General features: G+C 49.0%; 8 protein-coding genes across 8 annotated transcripts; 3 read left to right on the forward strand and 5 right to left on the reverse strand.

Annotated features, from left to right (window-relative positions):
* Positions 1–781: 781 nt before the first annotated feature.
* Positions 782–2,567, reverse strand: RFT1 (Oligosaccharide translocation protein rft1; the record flags this gene model as incomplete). The annotated part of the gene is made up of 3 exons (XM_018274146.1): positions 782–845; positions 895–1,746; positions 1,795–2,567. The coding sequence occupies 3 exons, from the start codon at positions 2,565–2,567 to the stop codon at positions 782–784; spliced, it is 1,689 nt and encodes a 562-aa protein (XP_018131006.1).
* A 98-nt stretch (positions 2,568–2,665) lies between these two features.
* Positions 2,666–3,673, reverse strand: VE01_04678 (uncharacterized protein; the record flags this gene model as incomplete). Its single annotated transcript, XM_018274147.1, has 2 exons — positions 2,666–3,577; positions 3,632–3,673. 2 exons carry the CDS (start codon positions 3,671–3,673, stop codon positions 2,666–2,668), a joined length of 954 nt encoding a protein of 317 aa, XP_018130999.1.
* A 224-nt stretch (positions 3,674–3,897) lies between these two features.
* OST3 (oligosaccharyl transferase subunit ost3/OST6) lies at positions 3,898–5,276 on the forward strand. Its single transcript, XM_018274148.2, has 4 exons — positions 3,898–4,287; positions 4,334–4,434; positions 4,487–4,842; positions 4,912–5,276. The coding sequence occupies exons 1-4, from the start codon at positions 3,940–3,942 to the stop codon at positions 5,094–5,096; spliced, it is 990 nt and encodes a 329-aa protein (XP_018131000.1). The 5' UTR covers positions 3,898–3,939; the 3' UTR covers positions 5,097–5,276.
* Positions 5,252–6,663, reverse strand: MRM2 (2' O-ribose methyltransferase). The gene is made up of 6 exons (XM_059463641.1): positions 6,342–6,663; positions 6,238–6,288; positions 6,163–6,189; positions 5,704–6,111; positions 5,493–5,654; positions 5,252–5,445 (listed from the first exon to the last, which is right to left on the reverse strand). The coding sequence occupies exons 1-6, from the start codon at positions 6,585–6,587 to the stop codon at positions 5,362–5,364; spliced, it is 978 nt and encodes a 325-aa protein (XP_059319743.1). The 5' UTR covers positions 6,588–6,663; the 3' UTR covers positions 5,252–5,361.
* Positions 6,664–6,787: 124 nt separating this feature from the next.
* On the forward strand, positions 6,788–10,066 carry VE01_04681 (uncharacterized protein). Its single transcript, XM_018274150.2, has 2 exons — positions 6,788–7,820; positions 7,884–10,066. The coding sequence occupies exons 1-2, from the start codon at positions 7,414–7,416 to the stop codon at positions 9,928–9,930; spliced, it is 2,454 nt and encodes an 817-aa protein (XP_018130966.1). The 5' UTR covers positions 6,788–7,413; the 3' UTR covers positions 9,931–10,066.
* On the reverse strand, positions 10,033–11,790 carry VE01_04682 (uncharacterized protein). The gene is made up of 3 exons (XM_018274151.2): positions 11,270–11,790; positions 10,491–11,210; positions 10,033–10,436 (listed from the first exon to the last, which is right to left on the reverse strand). Exons 1-3 carry the CDS (start codon positions 11,736–11,738, stop codon positions 10,123–10,125), a joined length of 1,503 nt encoding a protein of 500 aa, XP_018130965.2. The 5' UTR covers positions 11,739–11,790; the 3' UTR covers positions 10,033–10,122.
* Positions 11,791–12,479: 689 nt separating this feature from the next.
* On the forward strand, positions 12,480–16,750 carry VE01_04683 (uncharacterized protein). The gene is made up of 2 exons (XM_018274152.2): positions 12,480–15,647; positions 15,700–16,750. The coding sequence occupies exons 1-2, from the start codon at positions 12,671–12,673 to the stop codon at positions 16,587–16,589; spliced, it is 3,867 nt and encodes a 1,288-aa protein (XP_018130964.1). The 5' UTR covers positions 12,480–12,670; the 3' UTR covers positions 16,590–16,750.
* A 2,707-nt stretch (positions 16,751–19,457) lies between these two features.
* VE01_04684 (uncharacterized protein) lies at positions 19,458–21,775 on the reverse strand (the record flags this gene model as incomplete). The annotated part of the gene is made up of 1 exon (XM_018274153.2): positions 19,458–21,775. The coding sequence occupies exon 1, from the start codon at positions 21,675–21,677 to the stop codon at positions 19,458–19,460; it is 2,220 nt and encodes a 739-aa protein (XP_018130963.1). The 5' UTR covers positions 21,678–21,775.

Genomic DNA, 21,775 nt, shown 5'->3' on the forward strand with positions numbered 1-21,775 from the left:
TCATGTTCACCGCGACCTGGCCAGAATCTGTTCGCTCGCTGGCATCGACGTTCATGACGTCGCCAATTAAGATTGCTATCGGAGACAACCCCACGGGAGATCTCCGCGCGAATACCCGCATTGTCCAGAAGGTCGAGGTTGTCGACCCTCGCGGCAAGGAGTACCGCCTCCTGCAAATCCTGAAGGAGCACCAGAGCGGCAGCCAGAAGGACGATAGGATTATCGTGTTCTGCCTCTACAAGAAGGAAGCAACCAGAGTCGAAGGTTTCCTCCGCTCAAAGGGCATTAGAGTTGCCGGTATCCACGGCGATCTGTCACAAGAGCAGAGGACGAAGAGTCTTGACGCTTTCAAGAAGGGAACCACACCGGTACTTGTCGCCACCGACGTTGCTGCGAGAGGTTTGGATATCCCAGCGGTGAAGCTTGTCTTGAACTGCACGTTCCCCCTTACCGTGGAGGACTACGTCCACCGTATCGGTCGAACTGGAAGAGCTGGCAAGGAAGGATTGGCAATCACTCTGTTCACGGAGCATGATAAGGCACAGTCAGGAGCGTAAGTTTCTCTAATTGATACCCCATAATTTGACAAGTATCTAATGTGTCGCAGTCTAATAAATGTCCTCAAGGCTGCAAACCAGCCAGTCCCAGACGAATTACTTAAATTCGGCACGACTGTGAAGAAGAAGGGTCACGAGGCCTACGGTGCATTCTTCAAGGATGTTGACACCTCAAAGGCAGCGACCAAGATCAAATTCGATTAAGGACCGTTACGATATTGGGATCATGTTGGCGGCGTTCGGACTGAGCGGTAGCATTGCAAAAGGAACTTATGCTCGGACAGGACGCTTATTATGTTAGCGGGTATATGTTCAGTAGATTAGTGGGTTTACTTACAGAAGAATGAAGAAGCTACCTCCAATTACAGTAGTGGTGATGAAGTTTTTGATGTCGCTGCCCTCTTGTGAGCTCTGGTGATAATATATCGCAATAGTCCCCATAGCAGCAGCAACCGTTGTTGCTGTTGGGAGTATCAGACCCAAGTTCAATTGACTGTTATGCCTGCGGAAAAAGCTGTTGATAAAATTATAACTCCATAGTATCCGAAACACCATGTTTGCCATATTTGCATAAACAAGACCTGTCGCGCCGAGGTCGAGTAGACGGAGGAAAACATAGCCAGTACTTGCGAATCCCACAGAAAATGCCAACATCCAAAGGGATTGCCTGTTCAGTTGAGATTCGGTCGCGACAACTGACACGAAAGCTTCCAAGACGCCATTGTATGCCAGAAGGGGTATGTAGTAACAGTACTTGGAAAGAACATCTCCTGCACCACTTGACGCCCATCTACTGCCAACAACGAACTTCAGAAGCAGGGGTGCCATGGTTGGTCCAACGGTCATTGCCGATATTGACATGAGTGTGTATATCCGCAGTAACTTGTGCAGATCGTCTCTAGCAGATGATATTGTCCCACTCGAACGCTGGCCGTTGGTGGAGTAGAGAAGTTTGCCAAAATAGTTCCTGCTGCTCTCTTCGATGGGTTGGAAGACCATGCGAGCAACAAGACCTCCATAATTTGATGCCAGAGCATATATTCCCTGAGCAGAAAGAGATGCTAGATACGATATCAAGAGCACATCTCCTTCTGTCAGAATATGTTTGACAACCCCTTGAACAAAAAGGCTCGCCCCGAGCGTCACCAGTGGTTTTGAGAAATATGACATGATGTAAGTTTCATTACTACTAGTTATTGTAAGTAAAAGCCCAGTGCAATAACCACAGCCAACTTACCTCGGCGCTATCGGTCTCGCAAGTAATGAAAATTTGTCTGCAGCTGATATAGCTGAGACTCGCCAGAGATAACATAAAAGTATTGACAAGCCATACGTCCATTGACCAAGTGCGAAGGGAAACACACCCAGATCCAAGCCAGTCTTGGAAGCGAAGATGATGGAAGCGCATGTCACGACGCAGCGAAGTAACGCTCCAATAGACTCAGCAAATGCCCGCGTCTTGTATTCGGACTTCTGCTGGACAACAACAAAGCACGGTTCGGCCAGCAGCTCAAAGACTGCTGCGATCGCATAGAGCTGGAGGGTTTCTTTGAAGTAGAGGGTGCCAAGAACCTTGGGGTTGGAGCGCAGAGAACGCACGTATGCCCAGGCCAGTCCCCACGCAAAGAAGATCCCCAAGCATATTGAAACGTAGGCCAGATTCACAAGCGCCTGTGTCTTTTCTATGGCCAGCTTCCTCTTTCGTTCTGACTTTTCTCCATCCTGTATAGATTTGTCTGCCTCCCCAGGACCTTCAGAAACCTCGGATTGACGTTGTATTGCTACTCGTAGGGACTCTCGGGCGAAAAACAGTACCGATATCAGGTACACCTCGAACTGAGTCGATATCCCTAGCAAGTCTGGAGATATGAATCGGAGGAGAATCTGGTTGGCGGCAAACGTCAATGCCCGTGAACCTATCTGTAATGCGATGAGGAATGTCGCGCCATGAGCAGATTTTTCGAGAAGAGACTGTTGCTTCGTAGAGCTAGCCGTCCCTGTCGCGTCCATACCTGTCGATTGACTGTGAATAGGGAAGCTGGCTGGAGGTTTGGGCGGCGGACGGAGCGGAATTTAATTAGTCCGAAATATTTATAGCGCTCTCCAGGTTAAACCCCAAGAAACCCGGCCTTTCCACCCCTCTTGTCTTTTTTTAATGGTGAAAACGCAGCATTAGCAATACCCGCACCGCTTTTGCGAAGGAAAGCAAGGTTTCCTCCAGGTTTAGCCAGAGCCGGGGCAAGGGATATCCTTGCTGGTCGCTTGTCTGCCTCGTTATAGTCTTCGTCAAATATCGTCTTTGCCGCCCCGAAGACCTTGCGCTTCTTCTTCTTGGGTTCTGCTTCGTCAGGGATTATGGGCGCTGGAGCTCCTGATGACTTCTTGCGGACGTTGTGCTCTAGTTCATCCGGGATTATTGGCGCGGGAGCCCCAGATGACTTCTTGCGGACGTTGCGCTTTGTTTCGTCAGGGATTATTGGCGCTGGACCTCCTAGTGATTGTTTGTGGATGCTGCGCTCGCTCTCGATGGCTAGCTGTCGAGTGTTCCGTTCCTTCTCGAGGGCAAGTTTCTTTGCGCTCCGTTCCTTCTCGAGTGCAAGTTGCCGGGTGATTCGCTCGGTCTCGGCGGTAAGTTTTTCAATGCTTCGCTCTTTCTCGAGGAGAAGTTGAGAGTTTCGCTCGTTCTCTATGGAAAGTTGAGTATTTCGCTCTTTCTCGAGGAGAAGTTCTGTGTTTTGGTCGTTGTCGACAGGAAGTTGTGTGTTTCGCTCGTTTTCTTTGGCAAGTTGGGCGTTTCGCTCGTTTTCTTTGGCAAGTTGGGCGTTTCGCTCGTTCTCTTTGGCAAGTTGAGTGTTTCGCTCGCTCTCCATGGCTACTTGTCGCTGGAGTTCGTCGTTATCATCTTGAAGCAGGAGGATTTGAAGTTGAAGGCGCCTCGAGTTTTCGTCCTTGGCGATGCTCTCCTGTTTTAGCAGGCTATTAGAATATTCCAATTCCATGCACTGCGATGTTGACATGTGCTATAAATTCGTTAGTAAACCCGAATAAACCCCACCCTGTGCATTAGAACGCACCTCGATAGTAGTCGAATCTTCGAACATCAAAGATGAATCCATGGTATGCATAAGTATAGCTCGAATAGCTGTAAGTATTAACTAGACATAAAGATGCGATACTCCGGTAAAGTTGGTATCTATTTACTTGATCATGGATAGATACCTGCAATCGCGTCAACTGTAAACAACGCTATCGATACCCCTGTTAGCTTACTCGAAGCTTACATAAGCTTGGTTTGAGGACAACGAGTAGCTGTGATGCCAGCTCAACTACAAGTGTCGTACGCAATCGTAGCTCTTCAATTGAACGACACGATTTCTTCACGATGCGTCTCTTCGGCGATCTGATATTCGCCCTCCTCTTGGCGCCATGCCTCGCCGCCAAAAAGGCCGCCACGGACCGATTCCCCGACTTCCACGCCAAGTCGCTGGCGTCGTCACCATTGAAGCTCACTGATGCGAGCTATGGCCGATTGACTAAGGCACCGCGGGATTACTCCGTCGCAGTCCTCTTGACGGCTCTGGAGCCAAGATTTGGATGCGTGATGTGCAACGAATTCCAGCCGGAATGGGAACTTCTGGGCAAGAGCTGGACCAAGGGCGACAAGAAGGGCGAGTCTCGTCTGATATATGGCACACTGGACTTTGCCGATGGCAAAGACACTTTCCAATCTGTAAGACTATAGTGACCTGGAAATATATATGTGCTAACAAGAATAGCTTGGGCTTCAAACTGCCCCAGTATTGTTATTCTTCCGACCCACCACTGGCCCTCTTGCTGTTGCAGGCAACGCACCTATCAAATATGACTTCACTGGCGGGTAAGTTCCACCTACTCTTCTTACGCATATGATAATCTGCTAACATTGATAGACACCAAACCGCCGAGCAAATCCACGCCTGGGTCAGCCGACAAATACCGGATGGCCCTCACCCTGCGATAAGCCGCCCTATCAACTGGGTACGCATTATCGCAGTGTCAACGACTGTTCTCGCAACGATCACATTCCTGGGCGTTGCGTGGCCGTACCTGTTGCCTATCATTCAGAACCGCAACTTGTGGGCGGCTATCAGCTTGATTGCCATTCTCCTCTTCACGAGCGGACATATGTTTAATCACATTAGAAAGGTGCCTTATGTCGTCGGTGATGGACATGGTGGCGTCAGTTATTTCGCAGGAGGCTTCTCCAACCAGTATGGTCTCGAGACTCAAATAGTTGCAGCCATGTGTAAGTTATTTGCTCTCATTGTCTCTGATGATGAATCTCCACACTATGAACCATGTCTAATGGAAACAGATGGCCTTCTATCCTTTGCTACCATCTCGCTGGCCCTCAAGGTTCCCCGCATATCGGACCCGAGGACTCAGCAAGTTGCTGTGATTGTGTGGTGCGGTATTATCTTCGTCATGTACAGCTTTTTACTGAGCGTTTTCCGCATCAAGAATGGTGGATACCCATTCTGGCTTCCACCTTTCTCATAGACGTACAATATTCTAGATACGTCGTGATGACAAGATGAGAGAAAACAATGGCTTCGTGGTGTGGGGTGGCTGAAGAAGTCGAAGACTGTGGCGTTGTAAGAATTACTGGGTTTCCAAAAAATGAGACTTAGAATGTATAGAACGGGCAATGTATGCCTTTATGTATTTGACCAATTGCTCATCCCTGACTGCTCGCTTCAATGTGAGATTTGTATTATTATGTTTCTTCACCAACCAACTATGTTACAGTGCTTCCCAGAAGCTGTTATACCCCATCTCCCCCGAAAATGTCCGCATATTTGGCCGCCTCTTTTCGGCGTAACGCCACAAAGTATGCCTCTTTCGATTCCTAATCTCATAAGCATGAAGTCCGAGTGCAATTTTGGGAGTACATACACTTCTTGAAGATTCCGGCTTCTCTCTATGAACGGCGCCAAACAGCTTCTTCAGGCGATTCTCCAACTGTTTATCTTCGGCGCCTTGGTAGAACTTGCAAACAAAATGGCCGCCAGTTTTGAGAGTGTCGTACGAGAACTCTAGCGCGGCGTTGCATAGATCCTCGGACGTGTTAGCCGGAACAGAAAATGAAATGGAATTTGGCTCATACCATGCTCCCTGTGTGGTCTCTGAACGGTATACCGCTCGTATTCATCATCCTAATATACGGATTACTTAGACTCCTCTTCCAAAAACCACTCGTTTGTTCCCAGGGTGCGGACATATCACTTAGAACAATATCAATCGTCTTCCCCGATTCATCCTTGAGCTTCTTTCCCTTGTCCGCCGTTGGCACATCTTCTTGGGGATCGTCCACGCCGGGCTCCTGAGCTATAGGGGCGTGCATCTGCTGTTGAGGTCGACCCCTATGTGGATCATTAAGAAATTTCTTGATCTCTGCCTGCACATCTTTTGACAAGAAGTTTCCTTGAATAGTAGATACGCCCTTCGGCGGCTGGGCCGGAATGATGTCTATTCCAATAATTCGGCCATTGGGCTTGGTGCGTTCCACAGCAACCTGAATTGAGCGTCAAGCGAGTCCCCACTGGCATCTCCAAAAATGACTTACCTGTGACCAGCTTCCTGGTGCATAACCCTATACTGTCAACAATTGGAACACCACAGTAGATCAGCTGCTCCTTACCAGATCTATAACAGTCTGTCCCTTTTTGAACAGCTTATATTTCGTATCGATCTTTCAATCTATTAGTTGCAGTTACATTTATTAAGGGGGAATCTGGATCCCACCTCTAATAACTTGAAGGCTGCCCGGCTTTGAAGACCTCGAACTTTAGCTTCCCTCGCAAATGAATCTCGGCCTTGCCTGCTCTTCCACCGAGTCGAAGAGGACGAGGAGCTTTGTCTTGTTACGGGCGGCGTATAGCTAGTTCGGAAACAGCACTGTGCAACCAACCGGCAAGGCGTCAACAAATGGTGTTGCAGCCTCCCATGGCGGATGACCCTTGCTGCCGGCAAAACAACGAAGGGTGGCATGTAGAATTAAATGGTCAATTGTCCACCTTCCATAACCAGATGGCTATGCTTCTGGTTGGGTTTGAAGTTCAAGATCATGGGAAATTCGCGAAATTCGCGATAGGTTTCTTTCGAGCGCCGTAATTAGAGCTCGGACTTGGGGTTGTCTCACAAGCTTTTATGGGTGGATTTGTGCAGATTTGGGTGCTGACCAGGTACCACGGGTTCAATTGTGATCGTGATCTCCCAATCCCCCACAAGTTACACACTCGAGAAGGTAAATATTGTCTATGAGGTGAATAACTTCTTACCCGGAGCAAAGTAAGTAAGTAAGGCACAAGGCACAAGGCACAAGCCATAAGACGCATGTGATTGTGATTGTCTTAATCCCGTAGCATTCCATTTATACCCCCCCCAGCGCACAACTCCCGAATAGGAAGCCACATCGGCATGTTTAAAGTATGGGGCACACACGCAGAAAGCGGGGAAAGGGCTGATGACGATGCGCGCCACGCCAAACCAGTCACGGGAGGATGGCTGGATAATGCAAGTACATAACACAACTTATTATATACCAGCCACTCAGGGACACAGATGACGGCGGTTGGCGCACGCGGGACCCTCTTCAGATCAGAGGGGAAGCTGAAGTGATTCGGTTCGGGGAGCGAAGCGATGCGGGTACTGTCCTGTAGCCCTGCACGTTCGTCTCGCCTCGCTACGGTGCCTGGTTGGTGAGAGGAGAGAATAGGGTGCTGCATCGCCGGTGCTTGGACACTTTGGGGAGGGATCAGACGGTGGCTGCCAAACTAAAGTACGAAGTATAACAGGGATATACTGAAGATATACGATGGATGCAAAGCTTGATGGCATGCTGCCGAGGTGGGGTAGCCGAAGGCAGGGCTGGGTGGGTATTAAAGATGAGCAGGCGCCACTGTGGTGGGTGCAGACACGAGAGCTTGTTGTGAAAGAGCTATTCGCTATGGATGAGCACGAGAAGTATAATCTGCTTGATGACGCTGGCCGCGAGGGCGAGCCAGCGAAAGAGCGCACGCGAAGGGGGAGACTGGCGGCATGGGTCGCGCTGCCGTTAGTGATAATCGCTGTGATATATGCGGCCTGGGCGCTGTCGGTTGGTATTCAAGACGAATCCGGCAGTAGCTGGGCGCAGAGGTTTGGAGGAAATGGCCACAAGGAGATTCGAGAGGTGGGCAAGCAGGAGTACCTAATCGGTGTTGGCAAAGGTGATATCACTGGGTATGTAAAACCATCCTTCAAACCTCGCTCAACGTGCAAGACCTAAATACTAACAGCTTCTAGTCCAGTCGTAGAGCTCAACTTTATGGGCTATGCCAACACGGCGCAGATTGGCACGGGCTTGCGCCAGCGCCTGTACTGCCGCGCCTTCATCGTCGGTGATGTCAATAAGCCAGCAGATAGGTTCGTCTACCTCATCACCGACATTGCGATGGGTGACACTGCGATTCGATACGGAATTCTCCAAGGCCTTGCCGCGTTGGGACCCGAGTATGCCGTGTACTCGCAGCAGAACGTTGCTGTCACGGGGACGCATTCTCACTCTGGCCCGGGCGCTTGGCTCAACTACCTCCTACCGCAGATCACGAGCAAGGGATTCGACCATCAGAGCTACCAAGCCATTGTCGACGGTGGGGTTCTCGCCGTCAAGAGGGCCCATGAGAGTCTTGGCCCTGGATACCTGCGCACCGGTCAGACAAAGGTATTTGGTGCCAACATCAACCGCAGTCTGTTCGCCTACTTGGCAAACCCGGCTGAGGAGCGAGCAAGGTATAATGCCAGCTCAGAGGATGATGGATCGGTCGAAAAGGACCTGACAATGTTGGCTTTCCAGAGCACCGCAGGCAAGGACCTTGGCGTTCTTACCTGGTTCCCCGTCCACGGAACGAGTATGTTGGGAAACAATACTCTGGTAACAGGTGACAACAAGGGTGTCGCCGCATACCTCCTCGAGAAGTCTATCGGCGGAGACTTTGTAGCAGGATTCTCACAATCGAACGTTGGTGACACAAGCCCAAACGTCCTTGGAGCCTGGTGTGAAGACGGGTCAGGCCAACAATGTTCCTTCGAGAAGAGCGTCTGCAGCGACGGGAAGAGCGAACAGTGCCATGGGCGTGGACCATTCTTCCGCGAAAAGGATAACGGCGCAAAGTCGTGCTACGAAATTGGCCGGCTGCAGTACCAAGCTGCCGCGGACCTCTATTCCAAAATCAAGAATGGGAACTCTTACATTGTCGGCAGCTCGGTGAAGTCGTATCACACCTTCAACGACATGTCGCACTTCAAGTTCCCTCTCGCCAACGGCACGGTCGTAGAGACTTGTCCTGCGGCTCTGGGATACAGTTTCGCGGCCGGAACAACGGACTGGCCAGGCCTGTTCGACTTCACGCAGAACGACCCTGGAGAGCCCGACGCGAACCCGGTCTGGAAGCTTGTTTCCGGACTCCTCAAGGCGCCCAGCGCAGCGCAGAAGGCGTGCCAGTACCCAAAGCCGATACTACTGGATGTGGGTGAAATCACCGTTCCATATCTCTGGACACCGAATGTAGTCGACGTGCAGTCCTTCCGCGCGGGCAATTTCTTCATCATCGTTAGCCCCGGAGAAGCAACCACCATGGCTGGCCGCCGCTGGAAGTCTGCCGTCCACGATGCTGCCATTTCCATGTCGCTCACCGGATCCGCCTCCTCCGTTGAACCCATCGTCGTCATCGGTGGCCCCGCAAACACCTACAGCCACTACATCGCTACGATCGAGGAGTACGGCATCCAGCGCTACGAAGGTGCAAGCACGCTCTACGGTCAACATACACTGAACGCGTATATCAACCTGACACTGACCAACTTGCCGTACCTCGCCCCCGGCGCCACCGACCACCCCGCCCCTGGCCCGCTCCCACCCAACCACGTCAACAGCAGCGTCAGCTTCATCACGGGCGTCGTGTACGACAACCCGCCAATCGGCAAGAAATACGGTGCCGTTAAGGCCGATGTTTCTACGACGTATACCCGTGGCCAAACCGTCTCCGTGACCTTCATCGGCGCGAACCCGCGTAACAACCTTAGACTTGAGGGCACGTACGCAGCTGTGCAGAAGCGCGACGCAGCAGGTGCATGGGCTACGGTGCGTGACGACCGCGACTGGAGCTTGATGTATAACTGGAAGCGACTGGATGGACTGCTGGGGACCAGCGATGTGACGATTGTATGGGAGAGTGAGGCGAATAGCGAGGCGGGGACGTATCGGATTAAGTATTTCGGGGATGCAAAGGCGCCAATTGGGGGGAAGATTTCGGCGATTGAGGGCACGAGTGGGGTGTTTACTCTTGCTTGAGTGAGAAGAGATGAATAATACGCGTTTGCTATATTGCTAATTGCATTTGCTTTGAAGGTAGCTTTACTTTAAACTCGCAAACAGGGACTCTACATCCAATTGCAATAAATAAAATAACTCTTTATGATATATGGTATCCGGGTGAAACTAAATACAGCTAAACTTCACTATATAACTTCGAACAGTCCTCCATTAAAATCCAAGCGCCTTGTTTCCCTCCTCCAAAGCCTTCCTTACGCCCTCACTTCCCTCAACATTCCACTTCTCAACTCCGACGGACCTCCTCGCCTCCTTACTCTCCTTTGCTAGATCGGCCTCAGATCCACGTCCGACATGGTGTTGCTCTCCCACCCCGCCTGGGAAATCTGGCGGCGGGATGCCTTTGAGGAAGTTGGCACGCTGGCGCGCGAGGTAGGCAGCGTTGGCGGGGGTGAGAGGCGTGGCGGGAATGTAGAGGACGCTGGAGTCGGTGGTTCCGGTGTGAGAAGTATCGACAGAGTGGATTACTATAATATGTTAGCTAACTGTTGGTAGAAAGGGTGAATCTGGGGGGGACTTACTGTCGCAGTGCCATGCAACATAGTCGCCAGGACGAACGGCGGGGATGTTAATCATCGACTTCTCCAGCTCAAGATGAGGATGCAGGGTATCATTCAACTCAAGACACAGACTCGGATACGCGCCCTCCAGCGTCGAGTCCTGCTCTCTCTTCAACCTCCAGTTATTCACCGCCAGGAAGTCATCCCTTGCCATACCCTCCGGGCCCCTTACTGCCTCAAAAAACGGCCGAAGCAGGTAATACGCCGTCGCCCTATCAAACAACGGATTAACCCTCAACGTCCCCTCCCCCGGCGCCGTAGTCGACATGCTCATCCACCCCTGAAACATGCGGAACATACTGCACGCCCCCGAGCCACCATAATTATCGCTTACAGCCTCCAACCGACTAGACGACTCCCACGGATCGAAGGCCGCAAGATCGCCGCGGAAGACAGCGTCATAGACACCTCCCAGCCCGTATCCGTGGTCCTCCCATCGCTCGACGCTGCCGCCGTCGCAGTGTGGACCGAGCGCGAACCGGTTGTCTCCTGGGTTGCGGATGCGGAGGCGGTCGGCGTAGGAGACGGGGTGGGTGGGGGAGAGGGGAGCGGTGGGGGAGGAGGACCGCCAGTGGCTCATTAGGAAGGATTGTGTGGCGAGGAGGTTGGGGTGGGCGCGCGCGCGGAGCTGGGGGCGAGACCAGTAGAGTTCGAAGACTTGGGGATCGTCGGGGGGGAAGGCTGGGAAGAGGGGGTTAGCTTGGTCTGTGGATGGGAGTAAGAGGGGAGTGGGGAAGTACCTTTGGTTTGGGGGTTTTGTTTGATGTATTCTCTGATCTCGGCCTTCCAGCCTAGTGCTTCCTCTTGGCTTACAACATCTCTGATGACGGCAACACCTGTCTTCTTCAGGCGTTTAGCAAAGTCTTGCTGGGTATTTGGGTGGTTGATGTCTTTGAAGTCCAGCTCTGGGACAATGGCCGGGCCTGTACTCTTAATCTCCTCAATCTCTCGACGAAGTTGGGGGAGGAGAGTGTTCCATGCATGCCTCACTGCATCTTCATTGCCGTTAATCAAGCGCTGTTTCTGCTCTGCAAAACGCTGAGGAAGCGGCTTTTGGACTTCACCGCTGAGTGAAGAGAAGACAGATGAGATATCACCTTCCTTCCTAGATTCTGTAGATGCAGACTGCATGCCACGCCTTCCAGCCCGGGTAATATGAGAACGCAGGGGCTGAGAGAGCCTATTTGGGGATCTGAGAGTCGAATGCATAGCTGCGGTTTGGAATGAAGTTAGAATCTATTATCAAGGGGAAATCACAGAGCCAGGACATATTTATAATTTATTAAATGCTATAGAAAATGTTCTCATAATTCCTACAGTTCCCCATGGACTGCAGTGGTCCGGTACGTCACTGTGAGAAGTCTTAGTAGAGCCAGCCGGGTGTGGCGGTGGCTGGGTGGGGCGGACTGTTGTACAGCGGGGGGTTTAGCGCGGGGTAAGTCTTTCATCACCTCTACGGCCCGACTAAAAACTCCGGGTATGCTCGAGTGCCAGGCCGTTTTGGAGATCCGACTTTCTTAATAACCTCGTCTTCGTCATTTGTTTATTTATTATTTGTTTGGTTTATTAAGAGTGCATTTTATATCTCTTATATGTCATATGTCGCGTGGTATTGCATTGAGGCGTGAGGACCACTCTTTTTAGTCTTATGTTCTGTCTTATCTTGTATTATATCATAAGCCAAACAGCTGAAGCTTATATGAAAATTGGCCCGTACCATCCGCGTCAGTACTAGATATTTGTTAAATTATTAACGCTTGTGCTATCTCTCTCTAGAAGTTCTACATAACTCTGCCTATCCTAACTTGTTACGCTTATGTCTCAGATTGTTGGGCTGGTTGTTTGCCAAGCTTCCAAATATTCGCTGTTCCTACACTCTATGACGTCATCGGTCGGGGACCATCCTTGCGAGAAATGTTCGTGTGTACCTGGAAATCCACGACCATAGAGCGACCACAAATGCTTCAACCACAAGCCAAATCTAATTGTTTCTGCAATACATAGAATCTCCGATGCGGAATTATACCACTACCTAAATAATCGTTTTATCAACTTCCTGGACCAGTAGCTCTACATCTATCAAGACAAGTCGACGAGGAAGTCCAGCCTTGACGCGCGACGAGGAGCTCGTCCCGTGGCAAATGTCGAACCTTCCACCGAACTACGAGCTAGCAGATGAACTGCCAGCAGTATTTATCGGACCAGATGGTACAATCGAATACCCCTCCCTTATCCCGCCTCATGTCGAATTCCCCCGCACCACACCACGGGGCACACACATACAGCGGCCGGCCAAGGGAAAGGCGCCCGCTGGAGAGGGACGTGGGGTGAACGAGCCTTTTCCGGATCAACGGCTCTGTGATGCCTCGGCGCACGACACATCATTACCACATAGACCGTTGAACCAGGAGGCGGGCGGGGTTGGCGAAACTGGCTCTGAAGCCCTAGGGAATGCACCGGGGGCTGTACCGCCACCTTCGACTTATCTAAATCACCGCCCTTCCCCGGTGACAGGATGGCGGACAGAGCAACCGGAACCGCCGAGGACATATAGGGCGTCGCATGGCCGTCGGGCAACCGAGGGTTCTGGGCCCACTGGCCTGGTTTTGACGCCTGCAGCTAATGGGGTTAACGCGGCTGATTCAGCTGATACGAGTGATACATCGAGCTCACCATCATCATCCGAAGAATCCTCGTCAGAAGACGAAGAACCTCAGGGAGTGCTTATGAAAGCGCAGAGTTGGGTTGGGCGAGGACGCAATGAAGCAGATAGCGATCCCAAGTCGCCAAGGAGGTCATCTACAAGCGCTAAAGCTCGAAGCCGCTACAGGAAATTCAACCTTGGGAACGATAAATACAAATCGTCAGGAAAGGTATCGAAAAATGACGGGCGACTGAAAATTAGTGTGAGCGACACTAGCAATACAGGGTATCTGGCGAAGGCACTGGGGGCAACGTTTCGAAGACGCGTAGGACTTGAACCTGAGCCAGGCCGGCCCAGCTCCAGTGGTACGGAATTAAGTTCAAGACACAAACCATTAGCGACATGTTCGGATTGGAGCTATCTTAAGCAGCAGAAGAAGCTCTCACTGAATGTTGTGATTATGGTGATTGGTAGCAGGGGAGACATCCAGCCGTTCCTCAAGCTCGGAAAGGTGCTCAAAGAGAATCACGGACATCGCGTCCGAATCGCAACACATCCAGCATTCCGAGATTTCGTGGAGCAAGACACCGACCTGGAGTTTTTCTCAGTCGGCGGCGACCCAGCAGAGCTTATGGCCTTCATGGTCAAAAATCCTGGCATGATCCCCACTATGGACACTCTCAAGAAGGGAGAGGTGGGAAGAAGACGAAGTGCAATGGCAGAGATGTTCGAAGGTTTCTGGCGCGCTTGTATCAATGCTACCGACGACGAGCATGATGTTCGCAACCTGAAAATGATGGGCACAAAAGGGCCATTTATTGCCGATGCCATCATTGCAAACCCCCCATCATTTGCGCATATTCATTGTGCAGAGCGTCTTGGTATCCCTCTACATCTCATGTTTACCTTCCCATATACGCCAACCCTTGATTTTCCTCATCCGCTTGCGAATATCAAGAAAACAAACGTTGACCCAGGGTATACAAACTTTATGAGTTATCCACTGGTGGAGATGATGACTTGGCAAGGTCTGGGTGACTTAGTGAATGACTTTAGGGTTAAGACTCTTGGCCTCGAGCCTGTTTCAACACTTTGGGCACCAGGCCAGCTCTATCGACTAAGGGTTCCATACACCTACCTGTGGTCGCCAAGCCTGGTCCCCAAGCCAAAAGATTGGGGCCCGGAAATTGATATTGCTGGTTTCGTATTTCTCGATCTCGCGTCCTCCTTCGAACCGCCAGAAGAGCTAACGAAATTCTTGGACGATGGGGAACCACCAATATATATCGGCTTCGGTTCAATCGTGGTGGATGACCCCAACAGGTTTACCCAAATGATCTACGAAGCGGTAGAAATTGCTGGTGTTCGAGCTTTGGTATCCAAAGGATGGGGCGGATTCGGTGGCGACGATTCCCCAGAGAATGTCTTCTTGCTGGATAACACGCCTCACGACTGGTTATTTCCTAAGCTTAAAGCGATTGTTCATCACGGCGGAGCTGGAACGACAGCCATAGGCCTTAAATGCGGTAAACCGACCCTCGTTGTCCCTTTCTTTGGCGACCAGTTTTTCTGGGGGAACATGATTGGGAAGGCAGGCGCAGGAGCCGAGCCGATTCCATACAAGGAACTCACAGCTGAGAAACTAGCTGAAGGGATCAAAACACTACTGGAGGGCAAGACACAGGAGAAAGCCGAAGAAATCGCTAAGAGTATCGAAAATGAAGGTGATGGCGCCGAAAACGCGATCAAGACGTTCCAGCGTGGGCTGGCTATTCGGAACGAGCAGTCCATGCGATGCTCCATCCTCGACGAGCGATTAGCTGTTTGGACGCTCAAAAAGACGAACCTTAGATTGAGTGCTTTGGCAGCAGACTTTCTTGTGGCTTCGAAAAAAATCAAGTGGAAGCAACTCAGACTTTTGAGGCATGTCGAATGGAACGATTTTGAAGGGCCTGGGGAGCCTGTAACGGGAATCGCCTCTACTATTGCTAAGAATTTTACTTCTGCCGCTACAGGAGTAGCATCTATCCCATTTAAACTTGCTCAAAGCGCAAATAAACGCAAGCACCATGAGGAGAAGCGCGAAAGAAAAGAGCGTAGGGCTATAGCTAAGGAAAAGCGAAGGCAAATGCGTAGTGCGTCTGTTCAGACTGACTCAGCTTTTGCTCCTGGACATTTAAACAATAGAGCTGGGCAGCCACAAAGTCAACAAGGCGAACCCCTTGAAGCTGCTGTTGCAAGGCGAGATCTCCTTCCTTTTAACCAGGTCCCGAATGTGGTAGCATCCACCCAGAGTGACAGGGCAGCAGAGCAGATTCAAGGAGGACGCCCTGAGGGGTCTCAGGCTGGAAGAGATCAATCTGTCACAGACAATGACTCTGTCCTAACTGCAGAAAACCCTCATGGATGTGCTGATGAGATTGCTGGGGATATTACGGGCGGATTGAGAAAGAGTGGCAGGGCAATAATAAAGAGTGAGTTCCCCAAACGCTCTATATGAAATCAGCTCTAACTATAAATTTTCAGCACCCATCGATCTATCGACGGCGGTAGCCCAGGGGTTCCACAACGCCCCCCGCCTTTATGGTGATGAGACTGTTCGCCGCCCTACGCGAATCACAGGCATACAGTCTGGTCTCAAAGCCGGAGGCAAGGAATTCATCTTCGGCATCTATGACGGCTGGACCGGCCTGGTACTCCAACCGTACGACGGAGCCGTCCGCGATGGGCCCGTGGGCTTCATAAAAGGCACCGGGATGGGCCTCATGGGCTTCGTCCTCAAGACCCTCTCAGCGGTCATTGGGCCATTCGCGTACACGGCCAAGGGTGCGCAGAAGGAACTCCACAAAGGCCAGCAGCCAACGCAGTTTCTCCGCCGCGCGAGGATCATCCAGGGGCAGCGAGATCTCGTTGCATTGAGCGACGAGAAGCGGGCTGTGGAATCGAAGAGGGTGGCGCACGGGTGGGCGGTGATGGAGGAGCTGTGGCACGAGATGGCGGAGGAACGGCGGGGCGGGTTGTTTGGCCATATCAAGGCAGTGCGGGAGCGCAAGACGTGGCGCATGGAGGTGCGGTTTGACAACATATTTATGGCGGAGAAGGCACTCGAGGCGCTGCACCGCGGAGATGGAGAGTGTCTGGAGACGATTTTCGAGCAGCAGAGGAGGCAAATGGAGGAGGAGCGCATGTTTACGAGGACGGCGGCGAGAAGAGATAGGGATGTCAGGCGTGACAGAGCAACGAGAGCAAGGAGGGTGACTGAGTTCTTGGCGAGGGAGGAGGAGCAGCGTAAAGCGGAAGGGTTGGGCGGCGTGGGCCCGGTTATTGAGCGGCCAAGGGGGCATAGTGATGGTGATGCGGAAACTTCACAGAACCTGAGGGGTACGGTGGAGAGAGTGAATATCGGAGAAGTTTAGTGCTATGGAGGGATGGGTTTGTACTTTGGCGAAGGTCTTGAGAATGGCTGGTTGACCCGGGCATACAGGCGGGCTGAACATATACCCCCTTTATTTATAGACATCTATAGCACATACAGTATATATAATATGTATAATGGAGATAACAGTAATCAACTGTGAAAGCAAAATCTGATATATTATCTATTTATTAGGTTACCTCCAGTGTTGCCCGAATACCGCTCCGAGTACTACTCGAGCATCCTCGAGTAGAGTACTGAAAATTGAAGCTCGAGTACCGGTATTCGAGTACCGGTACTCGAATACCTCGAGTAGTACTCGAGCTTAAAATAGATATTGATATAAAACTGTATATTACTATTCTAACTCTCATTATCTGCATCGTCGCCGCTGTCTTCGTCGTCGCCTTGTGATAAAACACCCTAATTCCGTAAGCAAAGTAGATATCTAAGTGTAGAAGGCGATAATCAGTTCCGTTTCTTTGTGATAATATCACTACCGACACTAAATACTCGTTCTAAGTCTGCTAAGGTAGCTGGAATAGCTAGGTAATCCCTTGTAATAGAAGCAATTAATAGATATTAGTATTGCTTACTCTACTAATACTTAAGAATATCTGTATCCCTACTAACTGTCAGCTCCTTTATCTATTGCTTCTATTCTAGCTTAATATTGTAGCAGCTTTGTAATACGTATAGCTCATCTTCTAAGTTGATATTGATATTTATAGCTTGCTCTATATCTAGATCCTTAGCTTTAATACTATTTATAACGTCTGCTGCTTGAATATTAGACTTGCAGCCTAAATATCAATAGAAGTAGTCCTACCACTATGCTTTTACCCTATTCTTCCTAGTTAAGTGCATGCTATCTTTCTATATAATATTAAAGACGTTAAAGTTATACTAAGGATTATAGATCGTAGCAATTGTAAAGTGGCTCTGTTGCTGATTTATAGCTAGAGTATAGTAATCATTAAGCTTCTTTAATGCAATTAACGTAGTAGTAGCAATTAGGCTTCGTTCTAGTAGCTTACTTCTTATATCTTTAAGCTTCTTAATTATCCTTATTTACTATAGAACAGCGTAGTTAAGAGATAGATAAGAAGAGCCCTATAACTTCTTAGTTAGGCAGACAAAGATATAGAATAGCTTTAATAAGTTATGTAGTGTAGCCTAGTCTACTACTATTAAAGCAATATCTCTTATACTAATATTAAGTTGCTATAATGCGTATAAAGCTGTAATTAGAACCTAAAGCTTTAAAGCTATATTAATTATATAATAAGTTAAGCTCTATTAGACTAGCATATTAAGAGTTAACTAACAGACTTTAATACTTATAGCTTTACACTAATTCTTTAAGGCATCTTTCTATCTATAGCAGTTCTAAAATATATATATATAACGCTAGAGCTTAGCAAGAATAGTAACGATATCATTTTTAGAAGTAAGTAGTATTTATACTACCCTAATCTTAAGCTAATATACCTCTAGGCCTTTATCTAGTGTTGCTTTTAAAGAGGCTAAAGTAGCTTAAATAGTAATATTAATAATATGCCTAATATAGCGTACGTCTCCTACTTTTGCTATAAAAGCCTATAGTTGTTTTAGAGTAACAGGTTGTACTAAAGCTAGCTTCTTATATTCTAATAGCATAGTTGTATTCGTAGAGGCGTTATCTCTTATAATAGTAAAGATTGTAGGCGTAATACTATAATCGTCCGTTACATTTATCAACTATTTAGCAAGGTATTCGCTAGAGTAGATTAGCTCTTATAGGTGTATAATGTTAAGTATAGTATTTCTCATTTGCTAATTATCATTAATCTAGTGTACTATAACTACTATATACTTAGAATAGTTCTAAGTAGACTAAGTATCTATCGTTATTACTAGTTGTCTACTGCTTATAATATGCTGTTGTAATTCTACTTAAAGCTATGCTTTATAATAGCAGAATAGTCGATATAGATCCTGTCTAATTATAGTTCTACTAACTATTAAGACTATAGGATTTAGATAGTAAACTAATTACTAGAAGGATTAGCTTTTAATAAGGCGTAATAGTAGGTTATTTGATACTATAAAAGAGAGAACAAGCTCTTTATATTTCATCGAACTTAGTGCATTACTAAGTGCTTAGCGGGGCTAGAAGAAAGCAGAAGTAGAAGTAGAGGGTGTTGATGAGCTTTGAATTGAAGATATTGTATTATATTCTACATGCACTAATGGGTGCTGCTTCTAAAGATGCTTCTATAGATTGCTCGTTGTTAGGTTCTTTAGGGGCTAGCTCGGCGTATATCTACAATTAGTTTAAAGGCATTAGTATTAGATTCTAGCAGGTACTATATCTAATAAAGTACAGTAGAATAGTCTTTTAGAAAAGAGTATTGATGTAGAATTAGGTAATTGAACTCTTAGAGGCATATGTAGCATCGAAATAAGGGGCATTAGAATAAGGGGCAGCAGCTCTAAAGCATCAGACTGATACTCAGCCGGCACTAGCGACAGCGAAGAGTCACTCATTATAGGAAGTAATATAGAACGCTCAAGTAGAAGCTTCAATTATCTATTCTACAATCTATATTACCCCTCTTTGCCAAGGGCTTGGCAGTACTCGAGTATTCAGAGTAGTACTCGGGCAACACTGGTTACCTCTACTAATTAATACCCATCTATATAATCAAAAACACCAAATCAAAATAAGTGGTGATAACGTAAAATAGGCATCCTCAGTCCGTACTTTCCAAAACATTCCTAGCCTGCCGTGGAATTCGACCACTCCTCCTTCAGGGAAAGCCCCAAAAAGGCAGATATCAAACACACGATCTGCCTTCTAGCTGGCCATAACCAAGTGGATCACAGATCATGCTTGGTTGTTGCCTTGCGCCGCAAGCTTTTGCTCTTCAAAGATGGATAACGGGATTGGACCACCACTCTCGACTTCCTCACTTGCCACCGCGACTACGCCGCTTGCTATGGCGGGTGCGTGGTGAGCTTTCATCCAGTAGGGCGCGTCATGGGGTATTGTGAAGCTGCGTGAGTATGCCGGTGGCGCCTCAACAGGAAGGGTCTCTTTTACCAGATTTCTAGGTTGCGTTTTGGCTGGGGTTGGGATCTTTGAGGCTGCTGGGACCTTTAGAGGTTGCCCATGTGAGGGCGTAGGAACTGAAGCTGGCTTTGGCTGCTGCGAGGGCTGGGTAGCCTTGTAGGAGTGTACAACCACTGGGGTTGGCTTTGGCTTTGGGGTTTGAGTAGACTGGTTGAGGTGTACGGCTTTTGGAGTTGGCGTTGGCTTTGAGGGTTGAGTTGGCTGGTCCGACTGCTCAGACTTTGAAGTTGGCTTCATCTTTGGGTCTTGGTCCATCTCCGCTTCGGCCATCCCCTTCCTGAACGTGGCCTGCAGTTTCAAAAATTCTGAACCTGGAAGCTCCGCAGGATCCTTGGCTGCTTCACAGGAACGCTTTTCAATAATATCGTCTGCGATCCCCTTCCTTTTGTCAAGACGCATCCTCATTGCGTTTGCCTGTGCTTCTGTAAGTGCGGCAAGCCCCTCTGGTGCCCATCTACCACCGACTTGATTTTTTAGAGGATCACCTGGTAGTAGAGCAATGTGCTTCTTGTCTCCCTTTACCAACATATGTTTAGCCGCAAGAAGTTCCTCACGAAGATCCGAAATTTCTTGCTTCATCGCATCAACTGTAGCTTTACACTGGCTCTTCTCCAGTGAGCCGTTGTCTCCCATTAAGTCGAGCCTTTTTTGGAGCGTCGCTATCTCTTCCCTTAATACAGCCTCGTTTTGGGAATGGCTGTCGCAAACCGACTTGTGGTCGTTGACGAAAAGCTCCATAGCGTGATGGTGTTGTACACCAAGTTCACGATTCTCTTGGAGTAATTTCTCATGTGCTCGATGATAGTTTGTAGCGGTATCCACCACCACTGCGTAAGATTGTTGCGCTGTAACCAAATGGGCTTGAAGATTCCCAATCATATTTTCCATTTGACGAATTCGCTCGTCCCGGTTCACTAGAGCAGTTTGAGCATCTCGACCCCATGTTTCAAAGTTCTTCTTGTTGGTTTCCTCCATGTCCAAACGACTCTTCCTCTCCAATTCTAGCTTGGCCTCGATGTCTCGGAATTTTTGTTGTTCGTCCGAAAGCTCAGTGCTCAAACTTTGGAGCTTTTGCTGAAGGTTGCGAGATTCTTCGGTGCCTTTGTTGAGGCGGGCCGTTTTCCTTGCCACTTGATTTTCCAAAGTTTTGATTTGATTCTTGTAGAACTCTTTTTGTGCATTGGCGTCCCGTTTTAGGTCGTCGATTGTGCCCTGCCTCTGCTTATGGGTATAGACTGACCCATCTGGAGCCTTGACTTGCTTAAGTACCTCAATATACCCTGATACTCTGGCGTTAAGTTCATTGATTTCATCATTCTGATCCTTGATTTGCGCGCAGGCTCTGCGATATTGCACTTTCAGATGGTCATTCTCGCGAAGAAGTTCTTTCCTAATATTCAGAGCCTCTGCGCGCTCAGTATCGAACTGGTCCTGTTGAGCTTGCATGGATTCAGCGTGCTTGAAATATGAGTCGTTGAGTTGTTCTTTGAAAGCCTTGTCGTTGTCTGATATTTCCTTTTCAGCCGTCCTTGCCCTTGCCTCCATAGCCTCACAGATACTCGTCATATTCTGTATTTGGAGCTCATGTATCTTCAAGTTGGCATCAGGCCCATCCTCAAAAGTCCAGCTTCCCCCATCAGATTCATTATCGCTGTTGAAGCTATTGACGCTTTCGGGGTTATCCTCAGCGGATTGTGAAACCTCCAGCAGCCAACCGCGCCTCTGCCATTCTGGAGTAACCACTAAGATAGGGTCGTCGTGCATATTTCCGTCTGCGCTTGGATTGATAACACCTGTTGTCTCAATATCACAGCCATGGGTCTTCACAGGAGGCTTGCCGTTGTCACTATCAACATCTTTCTTCAGGCTGTGTATTGAACATTCATCCGAGTTGTTGTATTGGTCTCCTACTTCGGGAGGCCTGAACTCAGGCGATTCTTGGAAGCAGTTTTCGTTGACCGCCTCGCAGCCCATCTTTACTGTTGCAGAACTGGCGTGATTCACCCCCAAAAATGTAACAAGGGCCTATCCAAGCCAAGGGCTGCTATTGCTAGCCTCCCTCTTGGTTATTT

This window comes from Pseudogymnoascus verrucosus (assembly GCF_001662655.1).
Source record: "Pseudogymnoascus verrucosus strain UAMH 10579 unplaced genomic scaffold scaffold_18, whole genome shotgun sequence".
NCBI classification, from domain to species: Eukaryota; Fungi; Ascomycota; class Leotiomycetes; order Thelebolales; family Thelebolaceae; genus Pseudogymnoascus; species Pseudogymnoascus verrucosus.